This window comes from Amphichorda felina (assembly GCF_050947745.1).
Source record: "Amphichorda felina strain 45539 chromosome Unknown scaffold_6, whole genome shotgun sequence".
Taxonomy (NCBI): domain Eukaryota; kingdom Fungi; phylum Ascomycota; class Sordariomycetes; order Hypocreales; family Bionectriaceae; genus Amphichorda; species Amphichorda felina.
The window spans coordinates 2,700,471-2,715,024 of record NW_028145044.1 but is presented as its reverse complement, the minus strand read 5'-3'; the positions used below and the strand labels follow the sequence as shown (position 1 = coordinate 2,715,024).

Sequence of the window (14,554 nt, the reverse complement as noted above, 5' to 3'; positions counted from 1 at the left end):
TTAGTACAAGGACCCTTGTTTTATTAATAACATACCTAAGGCTTCTAGTATTATTAGTTCGTAGAACAGTACTACTGAAAAGTTCCCACCTTGCAAACATGTGGATAGTGGATTATAAGTGGACTATGGCTGCCAAGGGTAAGCTCAACTACGGACACAGCACCATCTGATAACCAACTGACTATATCTCAGCCAGTTTAGGTACCATATTATATGTACAAGGCGGAGACCCCAGCCCAGTGGAACAGGTAAATATGCTCTTCTTAATGCAGGATACTATATTTACCGGTGACACAATCCTAAGCAGGCTCAGGGGCGGCCAGAGGAAGTCGAGTGCTACGTATTTGTCGATATACATATGGAGGAACCTAGGCACTCCTCGCCGTGTCCAAACGCACGACTGCGTTATGATGTCGGTCATGGTCTTGTTTCGGGCCAAATCTCCGGTTTATGGGATGACGTATCGAGCATATCGCCTATTTGCAGGTATTATCCTAAGCTTAGGTGCTGACTGCATGTGGCTTGTCCCCTGGCGTCTACGATGCGGAGCACGTAAATAGTTTGTTTCAACATGCAAGGGTCCTGCTCAAAGCACCACATAGGGCTGAGAAGCCATAATTGGGCTCCAGACTAGGACCAACGTTCAATTTATCCACGGTGCTGGACATAATAGGACATAACAGGCGATATAATGCAATCTCTCCGGAGTCTGAGCCTCCGAGGGCAGAAGTTGACTACAATAGGGGCCTAAATAAGTTTCTTTCAAGTTCGAAGTGGTAACGTCATGGATCGCAGCAACTTCGTTAAATCTAGACGAGGCTCGCATCAATAACCAGAGGCAGATATAGTAACCAGAGGAAGGGCTCGTGGTAACGCGTAGTGACAGCCTGACAGGACTTGTAGCTTCATTCAGCCCCTTTAAAGCTTTGGCGGGGAACGGGGTTGTATATGTCCTACGTTTGGTCCACTTTGCCAGGGGCTATGCGAGATCCACAGATGGTTGCCGAAAACAGAGAATGTGGCGCGGAGCATAGCACAACGTAGGGTGTTGTAGCCCATAGAATACATCGTCTGCGGCTCAAAATAAAGTGTGTGGGGTATACCTGACGCCGGTGAAATATATAACGACAGGGCGCGGAGATGGGGAAGGCTGATGATGCTAAAGGGAGAATTCGGTGGTGAGAAGTCGAGAGCACAAGTCGGCGATAGCGGACAGAGTTTTACTTGCATATACATGCGAGAATTATGCGGCTAGTAGTACGAAAGCACTCGTGAAGCGTAGCGGCAATGGAAGCGGGCCTTTGTATTTGATCTAGGTGCCTCCGCCTTCCAGGTTATGGTCAAGATATACACGTACCTAGATAAGGATGCATTTATTATTGCTCACTATAAAGAGACAGAAGTCGCAAGTGCTAATAGAAGAAAACATTTACGTTCTGACATATTTACACCTCCCGCCGGATGTTACAACAAAAGCATATATTGCTCATCCACGTATGTTCTCTTCTATAAATTTGTGGTACGTGGGGAGACAAGACTATGTAGTCTACGACTACGTAGTTGATATCCCTAGTACTGAGATGATGTAAAGGTAACTATGGACCATACCTACGGCTCATGAAATTAAAATGAATTTAAAATAACATAGTATACAGCATTAGGCGGTGGTAGTTGAAGTAGTTGACAAGTAATCGCATCCTTGCCATCTAGGGTAGGTGATGTCGGGATTGGGGACAGCAGCGTATATGGGGATCACAAAAGGAATGTCCCCTCTCCAGATCAAGTCCAGCCTTATTCCCTATATGTTTCAAACAATACAGTAAATCCTATATCGCTGGCAATGCATTTGGAATGTGATTGGGCGACTCGATTAGTGCGGTCACCTACATTTAAGGTAGGCTGTGTCTCCGGGGTGTGGTTCAGGGTATGACAGGACTCGGAATCAAATATGCATACGTAACATGATTAATAACTAGTACGTACTCGTGCACAACTTGAGCCCAAACCCCAAACTTCCACCCCCTGCCAATTGACTTGAGTACACAAAGAGAATATCCGTAGCTATGCTTCAATTATTTAAACAAAAAGGTAATCATGTGCAACTGGACAGCTAGCCAAAAGACCATCATCCTATCCTGAATTGGGCATCTCGTGAGGGGAATAAGTTGCGAGTCGAGACTCCAGCATGTGGAGCCGGAGCCACGTCGGGTCGGAGGAGCGGGCAGAAGTATCCATTATGGCTCCTATACGGAGTATACCTAGCCTATGGGAGCCTAAAAACGGGCCCAGCCGTGGCCCTCAAGAACCAGCCATGCGGGAATCTGCGGGTTGCACCAGGATGTTTGCAAGGGACACGGAGTGGCCGAACCCTCCATTACGCGGGCTGTATGACTGCGTGTCCCCCTATTAATACCCCAGACTCTACCCTCCATCAGGCAAGCCTCTACTCCGTTTTATCCTCCAGTATTGCACGGGGGTTCCATAATACACTCCATCATAGACTCACGAGCACTGCCGGCTTTAGCTCTAGCTAATTAGTTTATTGAAAGGCACACATTTGGTCTGGTGCGCTAGATAAATCTAACCCCTGGCATATCCCTGTAAATTCGGTCTAAATGGCTGGTCAGAATCGACAGACACTTCGTACTGTGTAGGACGCCTGGATCTTGATTCTCGGTGTTAATAGAGCCTCGGGTGATGGATAATCACTCATGTTACTCCTACTGCTACCACCAGTACCTACCTACACCTACGTATCATGGGGGTGCTCGGGACCATGCATTTGACAGACAAATAATGCATGAATACGTGTATGTGCCGAAAACGCTTCTGCAGCCCTGTGCATGCCATGGCAGCATGTCAGACTCAGCCCTTCGGTTTTTGGAGCCTAGCCTATCATTGTAATCTATTTGTATGCAAGTGAGAAATAGGACAAGAACATCACCACTTTCGACGTGGGCTGAGAGACCTCGACCCCACTCCATTGCCAACATGATAAAGCGACAGGGCTGCTCATTTCCGGCCCATCTTTCCTAGCCGTCGAATTCTTTGCCATCCCTGCTTGGATGGTAAATTCTGGGGTTTATCCTCCGTACACAAGTTTGCACCCAAACAGGCTAATCAGCCCAAACACGGAACACCAAGTGCACCATGGGGAGCCAGCCCAAGGTACCGGGGAGCCTCAAGGACGATAGACGCGATGTGTCGGATCTCTGGCGCGAGGCGCTCAAGAAGTACCATGGTATCGTGGGTGTTTCCCTCGAGCGCAAGTACGACAATGTCGATGCCATGATTAGCGCCGGTGTTGAGGAGATGAACCACTTCCACAAATTCCGACATGACGATAAGAAGGTGGACAAGCTGCGCAGCCTCTTCAAGGACAATATGGACTTCATCCAGGCTGGCGCCCAGCAGCTCATCAGCGCTGCCACACCGGCCTTCCCCCCCGCGGCGGCCATCGGGACTGCTGTCACATTCATGCTCTCGGCCTGTCGCCATGTGTCGGCTGACTATGATATTGTCATTGTCTTCTTTCAGGACATGAATGCGTTCCTAAGGCAAATCACCATTCTGGAGAAGCGCATGCCCAAGTACAAGGCCTACCAGAACTGCCTGATGGATGTCTTCACGGCATTTCTGACCATGTGCGGCTTTGCCCACAAGTACATTAGACTGGGAAGATTCAGTAAGCTCTGTGTGCCAATTCAATGCGCCGGATGATAGACTTACCCCCTGTCACCAGAGAAATGGATTCAGAGCCTCGTATTTGGTCAGGACAGCGAGCTTGACGGTGCCCGAGGAGACATGGACGTCAAGCTCAAGCGCCTGACAGAGGCCACCCAGTCCGCCATCCTGGGCAACACGGAGGAGATCCAGATGATGAACAGCGAGATGCAGGAGGTCCAGAAGGAGCACACAGCGTTCTTCCTGGAGCAGAAGCAGACGCTGGGGAGCATCCAGGAGGACACGGGCCACATCCGCACCGTCATGGACCAGGTGCTTGCCATCGTCAGCACGCAGAAGAAGGAATCGGGGGGAGACCGCAAGAGGAACGCACCCGCGGACCAGGGGAAGCACCCATCGGCCGCGCGCATCCGCAGCCTGCTGCCCCAGGTCGAGGGTGAAACCCACGAGTACGACATCCTCAAGGAGACGCTGGTCCATGACACCTGTAGCTGGGTCTTCTCTGAGCCCGAGTGGGCTGAGTGGCTCAATCACGGCGACGAAAGTGAAGACAATCGCCCGATCCTGGTTATCACAGGTGAGCAGGGCATGGGGAAGAGCCACATTGCTGCCACCGTCTCCGACAAGCTGCATGAGATGGCTATGAATGATGAGTCTAAGCACACATGTGCTGCCCACTTTTACTTCCGCGAGCAGAGCACGAGCCTGTCGACGTTCCTCAATGCCATCGTCACGGTCATCAACCAGGTGGCGGAAAAGAACGCAGCTCTATGCGAGAAGATCAATGCGGAATACCAGAAGGACGATGTCATTATTAATAATTTCTACGATTGGAAAGAAGTTTTTGAAAAGCTCCTCGCTCCATGCTTCATACAGAAGAGCAAGTACCGCCTGCAGCTTCTTCTAGATGGCGTGGACGAGCTGGAAGAAGACGAGTCCAAGTTCTTGCGCCAGTTCCTGGAGATTGTCAAGGAGCAGCGACTGAACATCTCGGTCGCCCTTACCATGCGCACCTCCACCTTGGAATCCGTCTCGGGGATCATTCCCGTGGTTCATCTCGAGGTCACCAAGGAGAAGCAGAAGGAAGACATGAAGTCGTTCATCTGGAGCCGCGTCAACAACCTGAGTCCCCTCAAGACATTTAGTGGATACGTGAAGCAGTCTGTTGCGGACAAGGCCGAGAAGGAATCACCAAGTAGGTGTCTCTCTCTTTGCGAGGAGAGGTATCAACCCAGCTAACGAATTTAGACTTGCTGTACGCCCATCACCTCCTTGCTCAGTGGAACGGTCTGGGTCGTGAGGGTGCGGTGCTGCGCAACCTGGAAAAGAAACTGCCCTCAACGCTTTATGATCTCTATGAGAGGCGCTTCAACACCTGCTGTCGCCGTAGGGACTCTGAGCACGAAGAGCTCGTCAAGTTCCTTCTATACCTTGTCGCTCACTCGTTCCGCCCGCCACTTCTGGACGAGGTGAATACGCTATTGCAGCACGATACCAAAGACCCCGAGTTTAGCGTTGATGAGATTCCCGAGGCCTTTATCCATTTCCTCCGGGTGGGTGATCCCGGTTCGGACGCAGAGACTCGAGAACAGATTCAATCCATGGGTGGTTACAGCACTGCCGTCCAGGACCTCGAGAAGACGTCCGACAACCGCAACCGCATATACGACGACGGTGTGCTGCCCATAAAATTCCACGAGCGCTCCATGCGCTCATTCTTCTATTCCGGTAAGGGAGACAGCCAGCTCCACTGGTCGCCGTCGGATGCCCACCGGCGCATTTTCCTCAAGACGGCCGAGTTGGCCAAGTTTGCACCAAACGCGAGCCTCAAGAAACTCACTGGGACTTTTGGGAAATATGCGACGACCTACACGCTTCAGCATTGGCGCGAAATTGACCCCGAGCAGCATTCTCCAGAGGAACAGGCCGAAGTCATGGAGACTCTCTGGGGTATCCTGACGGACCAGCACGGCTTTGCTCGCATGGTGGAGTTGAACGGGTTTGATGGATATGAGCATGGATCCCGCTATGGAGAAATTTTTGGGAAGGAAGGGTTTGAAAAGATTGCCAAATGGGCCAAGCTTGCCGAGTCGGATGGGAGTCGTCCTGTTCTCAGCGAGGACGCTGCTCAATGGTGGAAAGACATCGCCAACGACCCTAAGCAGGCATTGGTTGTGCTTGCCAAGGCCCATCTCAAGAGGATGTATCAGGCCGAATCGCTTGGGGACTCAATTAGTCCTTATAACGGTCTTCTGTTTGCCCTTGAGACAGTGTGTCTTCCTCAACGCCGACCTAGAATTGAAACACCAGCTAACTTCCGTCACAGAGCGAGCTCACAAGCCTTGTCTGCGACCAAGCCGTCAAGAACTTCCCAGAGGCCACAGCCTCGAAGAGCATCAACGACAAAACCGAGATATCAAATGTCTTGGACTTGGCGCTTGCGGGTCTTTTTGGTATAGAAATGGATGGCCAGGCATGCCGCGTTGTGGCCGAGCTGCTCCTCGACATTGATTGCACCGCCGAGGCAGAGGAAATGTGCCGCAAGGCACTTGAGTCTCTGACCGATGAGCAAGCTCTAGAGCAATTCAAAACTCGTGTTCTCATGGGCGAGATCTTGTGCAAGAAGGGCAGCGCTGAAGATGCTCAAGAACTCGTCGACCTGTTCTCTGCAACGCTAGGCAGTGAGGGATCCGGCGATTTCCCCCCCGCAGTTAAACGCAAAGCCTACATTATCAAGGCGCGCACTGAGGCCAAGGGTGGTAACAAGGAGGCGGCAGCTAATGCTTTCAAGGCCGCCAGGGCCGCTGATCCGTCTGATTCGACTAAGAGCGATGTGTTGAGGGAGGAGCTTGAGCTGTACTACACCAACGAGGATTATAAGTCCTTCATCGAGACCCTGAGATCGTGGACAGCTATCGATAGGCTGGTGTGTATGACGGGCAATTATGACGAAGAAAGTACCGACAACCTTTACGAGCAGCTGTTAAAGGTTGCTGTGGCTACAGACGAGGTCGACTACATAACAAAAGTCTATGAGGAGGCCATCGGGTATCTCGACAATGTCAACGCCGGCGCTCCTCTGCGACTGCGGCTCGCGGATCTGCACATGGAACTTTACGAGGACGCGAAAAGTGCCAGAAAGGTCCTAGACGAGGTTTTTGACAGTACATCGACCGGATACCCTTACGCTGTCACGGGCCAGTTCCCCGCCTATACGCTGGAGTATGCTCTCGAGCAACAGTCGGATGTCTTGGTCGCCCTCTTCAGGGATTCCACCGACCCCGAGGAGAAGAGGGAGCTTCTCGAGTCCGTCAAGGGACTCATGAAGAGGCCTCTGGCCTCTGCAGTTCCTCCTGTATCTGATACTTGGATCCTTCACTATCACCTTAACGTGGCTATGATGCAGTCCAAGATGGGGCCGGGTGACGAGTTCCAGAAGAAGCTGCAGTGGTTGATTGATATCTGCATCGAGGGCTTGACGGACAAGGTTGGGTGGAATGACCAGAGCAACGTGGTGACGTTGTCCAGGGCGTTGTATCTGCTGAGCAAAGCGGTACCTGATGGAAGGGAATTGAAGAGGGTTTCGGATATCCTGTCATCAGCACGGTTCAGTCATTTGGACGCTCCACCAGAACCAAAGGGCACCGGGGCTACTCAGGGAACTGAGGGAGATGCAGGCACTGAGGGAGTTGAGGCTGGGGAGGGAGATAGGGGGCCCGATAGTGACGAGGGAGATGATAGTGACGAGGGGGATGAGAGTGCTAACGCAACAGACGATGGCCAAGATGAGAGCAGCGAGACTCCTAAACCACTACCCGGGTTCAACGACCAGGTCCCCCCAACTGATGAAGGGGACGTACTCGAGCCAGACCGCCTTTACTGGCGTTGCAACGGCTCCTGCGAACCAAGAACCATCTTTTACTATTGGCATGGCCGCATCATGTACGAGTGCGTTACGTGCGACACTACGCTGTGCGAGCCATGCTACAACGCTCGGATGGCAGACAACATCTTTGAGAAGACTCTCAAGAAGCGGCGAGACTGCATACAGAATCATGACTATGTGAAGTCGCCTATTCAAGGGTGGAAGGGAATCACCAAAGGCACGGTCAAGGTCGGGGAGACAGAGACTACTACGGAGGAATTGCTGAACTATATCAAGGGAGACCTGTGCAAGAAGGGCTGGGGAGATTTCTGGAGGGGGGCGAACTGAGTTTCCCGAGTTCAGGGGCAACACTCAACTGTAAAACAACTGGCTCTTCTCTTGGAGGGAGGGTACTTAAGGTAGGTATGAAGTGCCGGGTACCTATCTTGGGCAAGTACATAACTACCGCTTATATCTATCCGTAGTTTCTCAAAATTCACAACCTTCATTCTTTCATGTTCCACGATCTCTCACCATTAGCCCCTCTGCAGCGTGTCCTGTAACTCCGTTCGATAGGTTGTATCTACATGTTGGCATTGGCTATCTCGGTGATCCCAACATGTGGTTCCTGGATTTGAGATGTGCCTCGTATCTTTCTTTCCATGTGTGTGAGACTAGATATTACTTTCCCTTGGCTAAACTAAGAACCCGCGCAACTTCCCCCAAGGAGAGTGGGAAAGTCCTATCCCAACCACCTCCCAAGATGGTCGCTATTGCACCATGTGTTTCTCAGGCTTGCCCTCCGACTGCCTAGTATTACCTACACCTTGTCGGTAGCTCTAGCCGCTTTTGGTTCTCAGAGTGTTGTTCTAGTAGTTGCGATCATCACACACGCATCTACCTCCAGAGCATCCGCGACTTGAACATTCTCATTATCCCAGTCTCCAGAACCATCACTTAGCAACAATCACGTTCGTTAAGACTAGTCATAAACTACATATTTGCAAACATGGATTGCCTCCCTCTGGGCGAGGGAGTTGACGACATTCCCTTGCAGGATTTCGAGTCTGGAGATCTTGCTCTCCCCGAACTTCATGACCAATCTGACGACACAGCGGACCACGAGACGCCTAGCGGTCCCAGAAATAAACCCGCCCCCGACCTGTTGAATGACCCTGAGTCTGGTGACCTTGCTCTCCCCCAGCTTCGTTATCGACCTGCCCGCGTCGCCGATCAAGGAGAGGCCACTGCTATTGAGCCACAGTTTGTGATGGGTGCTGGGGACAATCAAGAGCCAGCTCAGTCCCTGGCTCCATCGCAAGGTAGATTCGCCTCTATCTTTAATTTCTTCAGCCACTTCCGGCCACGCGCAGCTGACGATGGGCCCTTGCAGCCTGGGTCACCAGAGTCCAACGAGATGAGTTCTGTCCGCAGGACTCCTACGCAACGCAAGATCAAGCGAGCCCGCAGAACTGTCAACAACTGGGCGAGCCGCACTGTGGAAGCTTTCCGAAAGGGTCCCGAGTACTATGACTCGGAAGTCGATGACGAGACCGGTATCGACCCCAACACCGGCAGGGAGAGGAGGCAGTCAATAATTGCCAACGCAAGCCCCGACTTGCATCCCTCCAAAAGTTTGCTCCCTCCTCCAGATGATATGGAGAAGCTGCCCCCAGGGCTATTCATAGCCGATCCTGATACCGACCCTGACGACAATGCTTGGATAGCGCATACCATTTATCGGACCATGAACGACGTGCTGAGCGACGAACGACGCCGGGAGGAGGGAGACACGTTTTTCGACTTGACCCCCAGCGAATGGGGAGGCAAAGTGATGGACATGCTAAGCAACTTTTTGTATTGGATTTTACCACTGGTTTTTGGGGGGCTTCTTTATCTCCTTGTGAAAATTCAAAAAGGAGATACACCGCTGCCGAAGGTAAATATCACCGATGTCGTCAGGGCGCCTTCACAAGAGCCCTGCTAGGGCGGGATACGATCCGATTGTCCAAGCGATACTGGCTTCATTGTTACTTCACTTAGCGCTAATTTGGGGCTCTTGGAGCACGGATGAAGAAATAAAACCCTTGCTTTCAAAGAACACCCATCGCCTTGCCCCCAACCCCCCACACGTAGTCTGTGACGAACTGTTGTCGACTAATCACCAGTAGCACTGACACCACGGACGACGGGAAGTATAGTCCCAGACAAGAAACTCCAAAGTTCCTTTGCATATGATATCTAGTCTACCATATCAATTACCGTTTTGGTCAGAGCTACTCTGGGGTTATGCACCGTACTTGTACGTGTACGGAATACCTCCGCCGGGACAGCGGAGGGAAGCACACCGAGCCCTGAAACATCACTCCCCCTGTAGCATTGACGGCCAAACGATGCGAGAATCATAAGCCGGAGGCTCTGGCGCCACTCTGGGGTCGTCTCCGCATTTCTTGCACCAAATGTCCCGGCAATGAGATGTCGCGGCCTCTTGGCATCGGCATCTGATCCGAACGCCCATGACACCAACTGGCTGCCCGTTAATCTGTGGCGGAACATGATGATGTCGAGGAGGACGGAGCATGGTGCTCCGCCGAGGACGCTGGGGGGGGAGCATATAAGACTCAGTGTCTGCTTCGACATGTGTGGTCTGGAGTCTGGTTAAGACGCGCAGCAGCTTGATAGCCATCACGATGCGATTCACTGAGTCTTTCATCGCGGCCGCGGCCGCGACCGGCGTTTCAGGCCAGAAGTTCCTCTTTACTGGTGCTAACCAGGCTGGAGCTGAGTTTGGCGAAGGCAACCTGCCGGGAGCGCTGGGCACAGACTACATCTGGCCTGAGGCTGCCTCCATCGACGTATGCTTGAGGTTGTAGCCTGGGTGGGAAGAGATAGCTGACATGCGTTAGGCACTTGGAGAGACGGGGATGAACACGTTCCGCGTGGCCACCATGATGGAGCGCCTTGTACCCGACGAGCTCACGGGCACCGTCAACGAGACCTACTTTGAGGGCCTCCAGACCACGGTCGACTACATCACCGGGAAGTGAGTGACGGCAGAGTACGAGGCCAGACAAGACAAGATGCACTAACACCAGCAGGGGCTACTATGCCATCATTGACCCGCACAACTTTGGGCGGTACTACGGCAACATCATCACTGACGTTGAGGGCTTCGGCGCGTGGTGGAGCACGATTGCCTCGCGCTTCGCCGACAACGAGCTCGTCATATTCGACACCAACAACGAGTACCACGACATGGAGAACTCCGTTGTGGCAGACCTCAACCAGGCGGCCATTGACGCGATCCGCGCGGCCGGCGCCACGTCGCAGTACATCTTTGTCGAGGGCAACGCGTGGAGCGGCGCGTGGTCGTGGATCGACAGCGGCAACGGCGAGGCGCTCGTCGGCCTGACGGACCCGCAGGACAAGATCATCTATGAGATGCACCAGTATCTCGACGAGGACTGCTCGGGAACCAACGAGGCGTGCGTTTCCGGCACGATTGGCGAGGAGCGCGTCAAGGCCGCGACACAGTGGCTGCGCGACAATGGCAAGCTGGGCATCCTGGGCGAGACGGCGGGCGCCAACAACGATGTGTGCATCCAGGCCGTCACGGGCGAGCTGCAGTACCTGCTGGACAACTCGGATGTGTGGACTGGGTGGCTGTGGTGGGCGGCCGGGCCGTGGTGGGCGGACTACATGTTCAGCATCGAGCCGCCGGAGGGTGTTGCGTATGCTGAGATGCTCGACTCGATCCAGCCGTTCATCGGGGCATAGATTGGTGGATGGGCGATCGTATTTCGCAGTGGTGGTGTTGGAGAAGGTATATAGTGGGATATCGTTGTCGCTCGTCGTCGATCGCAAGGCTCGAGGCCGACTTTGTATATAGAAGCTCACAGAAGAAGACCATCCATTGGTCTCGAAGAACCGTCGTGTTATCGTTTGCAGTGATGTATAAGCTCGGAAGATGGTGGGTGTTTGTATGCTGGACAACGAACAACAATGACAGCGACAATGCTTGGAATCCCCCATCACGTGGCGCCAAGACAGTTTCCCACCAACTTTGTATTATGGAACGGCGCACCTGCAGTGACACCAACAGCCACACCAGCTGTGTGGTCAGTGACCAACAGTGGCTCGTCCGCTAAAAGTCCGCCATTCTGGATCGTCTGCTGGCCTTCTCCACGCGACCAGGACCCTCGTTGCCCCAATCGACATCTGTCCTCGACTGCTCGTCGGAAACTCATTCCGTCAATTTGCTTGAGCATCCAAATCCATCCACCCCCTTGACGCCATCCATCCACATCGCGCCGCTCGCTGCCCGAGGGTCATTATCCATCGTTGTATTTGTACATTGTACTTTGCTCCAACTCTGTACAACGGACTCTCGTTCCATTTGCCACCGGCGAGCTCGAACCCCCGTTATCACCCCATTATCGAACGAGTCGAGCGACATTGGACTCGGGTGGACCTAGCGATAACTCGAAGCGCGACGCACCGCGACCAGACTGCCTGCCTTCGCTCCTCCTGCCGATACGCTGTTTTATGACACCGCTGCCATCCTGATCGCCTCTCGTCTCGCCCATCGTTAGCCCACTCGATGCCCAGTGCAACAGCCTCCGGCGCGGACGCCGGCGGCGGCTCGTCCGCTCGCTCGCGCGAGCACAAGCAGGGCAACCAGGGCCGGACCTTCACTGTTGACCAAGAGGCCGCCGTCACACGCATCCGCAAATGCAACCCCACCGCCTTCTACGACATCCTCAACCTCGAGTCGGTCAAGACGACGTGTTCCGACGGGGACATCAAGAAGGCCTACCGCAAGCAGTCTCTCCTCACCCACCCTGATAAGAATGGCCACGAGCACGCCGACGAGGCCTTCAAGATGGTTAGCCGCGCTTTTGGCGTGCTCGGGGACAAGGAGAAGCGCGATAAGTTCGACCGTTTCGGCGGAGACCCTGACAGCCGTTTCCAACAAGCTCAGGCCCAGAACCCCTTCTCCGGGTTCGCGTCACGGCAGGCATCCGGTGCTAGGGCCGGCGGATTCCCTGGGCGCGGAGGAGGCATGTGGGAGGAGGAGCTGAGCCCGGAGGAGATGTTTGCGCGGTTCTTTGGCGGTGGAGGGGGAGGATTTGGCGGTGAGTACACACATATAGACGCCCCTCGTTACCAGTTCCGAATCTAACGGTGCAGCGTTTGACACAGGCCCCGAGTTTGTCTTTAACTTTGGCGGGGGTCCTGGCATCCGAGTCCATCAGTTCGGCGGCGCGCGCCCACGGAGACGGCCCCGCGAGGGCCAGGCCCAGCAGCAGGAAGCGAACCCCCTGCAGAACCTGATCGGCCTGCTGCCCATCCTGCTCTTCTTCGTCCTCCCTATGATCACCTCGCTCTTTTCCTTTGGCGACTCGACGCCTGCGACGCCCCAGATGGTCTTTGACCACCCGCTCCACCCCTTCACCCAACCACGCGTCACCCCCAACCACAACGTCAAGTACTACGTCAACCCGGCCGACATATCCAAGTACAGCGAGTCGCAGCTGAACCGCCTCGACTACACCGCCGAGGTCAAGCTGGTGCGGCACCTGCGGGCGGAGTGCGACAACGAGATCATGTACAAGCGGCGGCTGCGCGAGAACGCGCAGGGCTGGTTCACCCAGGATGTCGAAAAGATGGCCACGGCAAACGCGTACAAGATGCCGTCGTGTGAGAGGCTCGGCGAGATGGGCATCAGGGGGTGACGTGGGAGGGAGGAGTGACGAGGGATGATTATTGCAATGTGTAGTAGCGCGCAAATGTCGATATAACTACGTGTTAAAGTTGCTCGTTTTCTTGCACCGGGGGTTCGGGACTAGGCGTTCGAAAGCACATTTTATTCGAGGGGGGACACAGCGGTGACGAGGTGCTGGGTGGCATGGAAAGGATAGACAGCGAGCAAGTCCGAGGTAATAGTTCGATGATGAAGCGGCCAGCCACGATTAAAAATCGGATTTCAGATATCTCTGCGTGTCCCCCCCGTCAGGTTAAGTAGTGTTGATGGACAAGGCACAGTCAGAACAGCCCCACTACCCCCGGTGAGGTTCCAGGTTGACCCCAGGGACCTTATATAGAGTCGACGCCCTGGCTGAAAGCTGAAATCGCAACGGCCTTCTTCCCCTCTCCCTCGCTATCATCGATGAGTGTGAACTGCAGCGGCGAAGCTGTGTCTCCAAAAGTTGGTATAAAAGCTACTAGTTTCAAATGGCCTCGTGTTGGATCCATTGATGATGGAGTCTCAGAACAGAGATTCGGAAAGCGACGAGTATGTAAGTCTCTGGGATGATAACGACCGCACCTGGTGTGAGATGGACGACGAACCGCTCAAAACATATGTCGGATCTGGTGAGGTTCCCTTGAGTCTCTAATGGGATTCAAACTGACACAATCGTAGCGCGAAATTATCACTACAAAAGCAGCGGCCGGGCCATTCAGCATAGACATCTCTCCGCCTTTGCGAAACTGGACCAGGAACGACTGTCCTTTCTATATCCCGCAAAGCAGAGCCCTGCGCCGCAGCCGCAAGATTGCCCGGGAATTCCGCCGGGTACTTTTGAAAAGCTAAGCAACACCGTGGCCCACGAGCCACTCACCGGGGGCTTCGTCAGGTTCCTCGAGATCTTACCCGGATCGGATCCTACTCTCCAGTGTCGACTCCGTGCAGCGCACATCCTGGATTGCAGGGCCCAGTACGATGCTCTTTCCTACAAGAACGATGGCAGTGGACCCCAGGAACATCTGATATGCAATGACTTGGCAGTCGGCATCGGGCAGAACCTCATCCGAATGCTTGTGAGACTCCGCCTCCCGGACAGATCCAGACTCGTGTGGGTGGCTCATCTGTGCATCAACATGGACGATGTTCACGAGCGCGCTCGCCACGTGAAGCTGGGGGTTACCATCTTCCAGAATGCCCGCCAGGTCATTGTATGGTTGGGACCGGAGACTATGAATGATTCAGGGGTGGTCTTTTCG

General features: G+C 53.8%; 4 protein-coding genes across 4 annotated transcripts; all 4 read left to right on the top strand.

Moving 5' to 3' along the window:
• Positions 1 to 3,150: 3,150 nt before the first annotated feature.
• Positions 3,151 to 7,897, top strand: ACO1O0_006702 (ATP-binding protein; the record flags this gene model as incomplete). The annotated part of the gene is made up of 4 exons (XM_083196085.1): positions 3,151 to 3,685; positions 3,743 to 4,879; positions 4,933 to 5,954; positions 6,011 to 7,897. The coding sequence occupies 4 exons, from the start codon at positions 3,151 to 3,153 to the stop codon at positions 7,895 to 7,897; spliced, it is 4,581 nt and encodes a 1,526-aa protein (XP_083049101.1).
• A 314-nt stretch (positions 7,898 to 8,211) lies between these two features.
• ACO1O0_006701 (uncharacterized protein) lies at positions 8,212 to 9,536 on the top strand (the record flags this gene model as incomplete). The annotated part of the gene is made up of 2 exons (XM_083196084.1): positions 8,212 to 8,217; positions 8,607 to 9,536. 2 exons carry the CDS (start codon positions 8,212 to 8,214, stop codon positions 9,534 to 9,536), a joined length of 936 nt encoding a protein of 311 aa, XP_083049100.1.
• A 703-nt stretch (positions 9,537 to 10,239) lies between these two features.
• ACO1O0_006700 (glycoside hydrolase superfamily) lies at positions 10,240 to 11,326 on the top strand (the record flags this gene model as incomplete). The annotated part of the gene is made up of 3 exons (XM_083196083.1): positions 10,240 to 10,404; positions 10,456 to 10,592; positions 10,648 to 11,326. The coding sequence occupies 3 exons, from the start codon at positions 10,240 to 10,242 to the stop codon at positions 11,324 to 11,326; spliced, it is 981 nt and encodes a 326-aa protein (XP_083049099.1).
• An 823-nt stretch (positions 11,327 to 12,149) lies between these two features.
• Positions 12,150 to 13,284, top strand: HLJ1 (J domain-containing protein; the record flags this gene model as incomplete). Its single annotated transcript, XM_083196082.1, has 2 exons — positions 12,150 to 12,684; positions 12,740 to 13,284. 2 exons carry the CDS (start codon positions 12,150 to 12,152, stop codon positions 13,282 to 13,284), a joined length of 1,080 nt encoding a protein of 359 aa, XP_083049098.1.
• Positions 13,285 to 14,554: the final 1,270 nt, after the last annotated feature.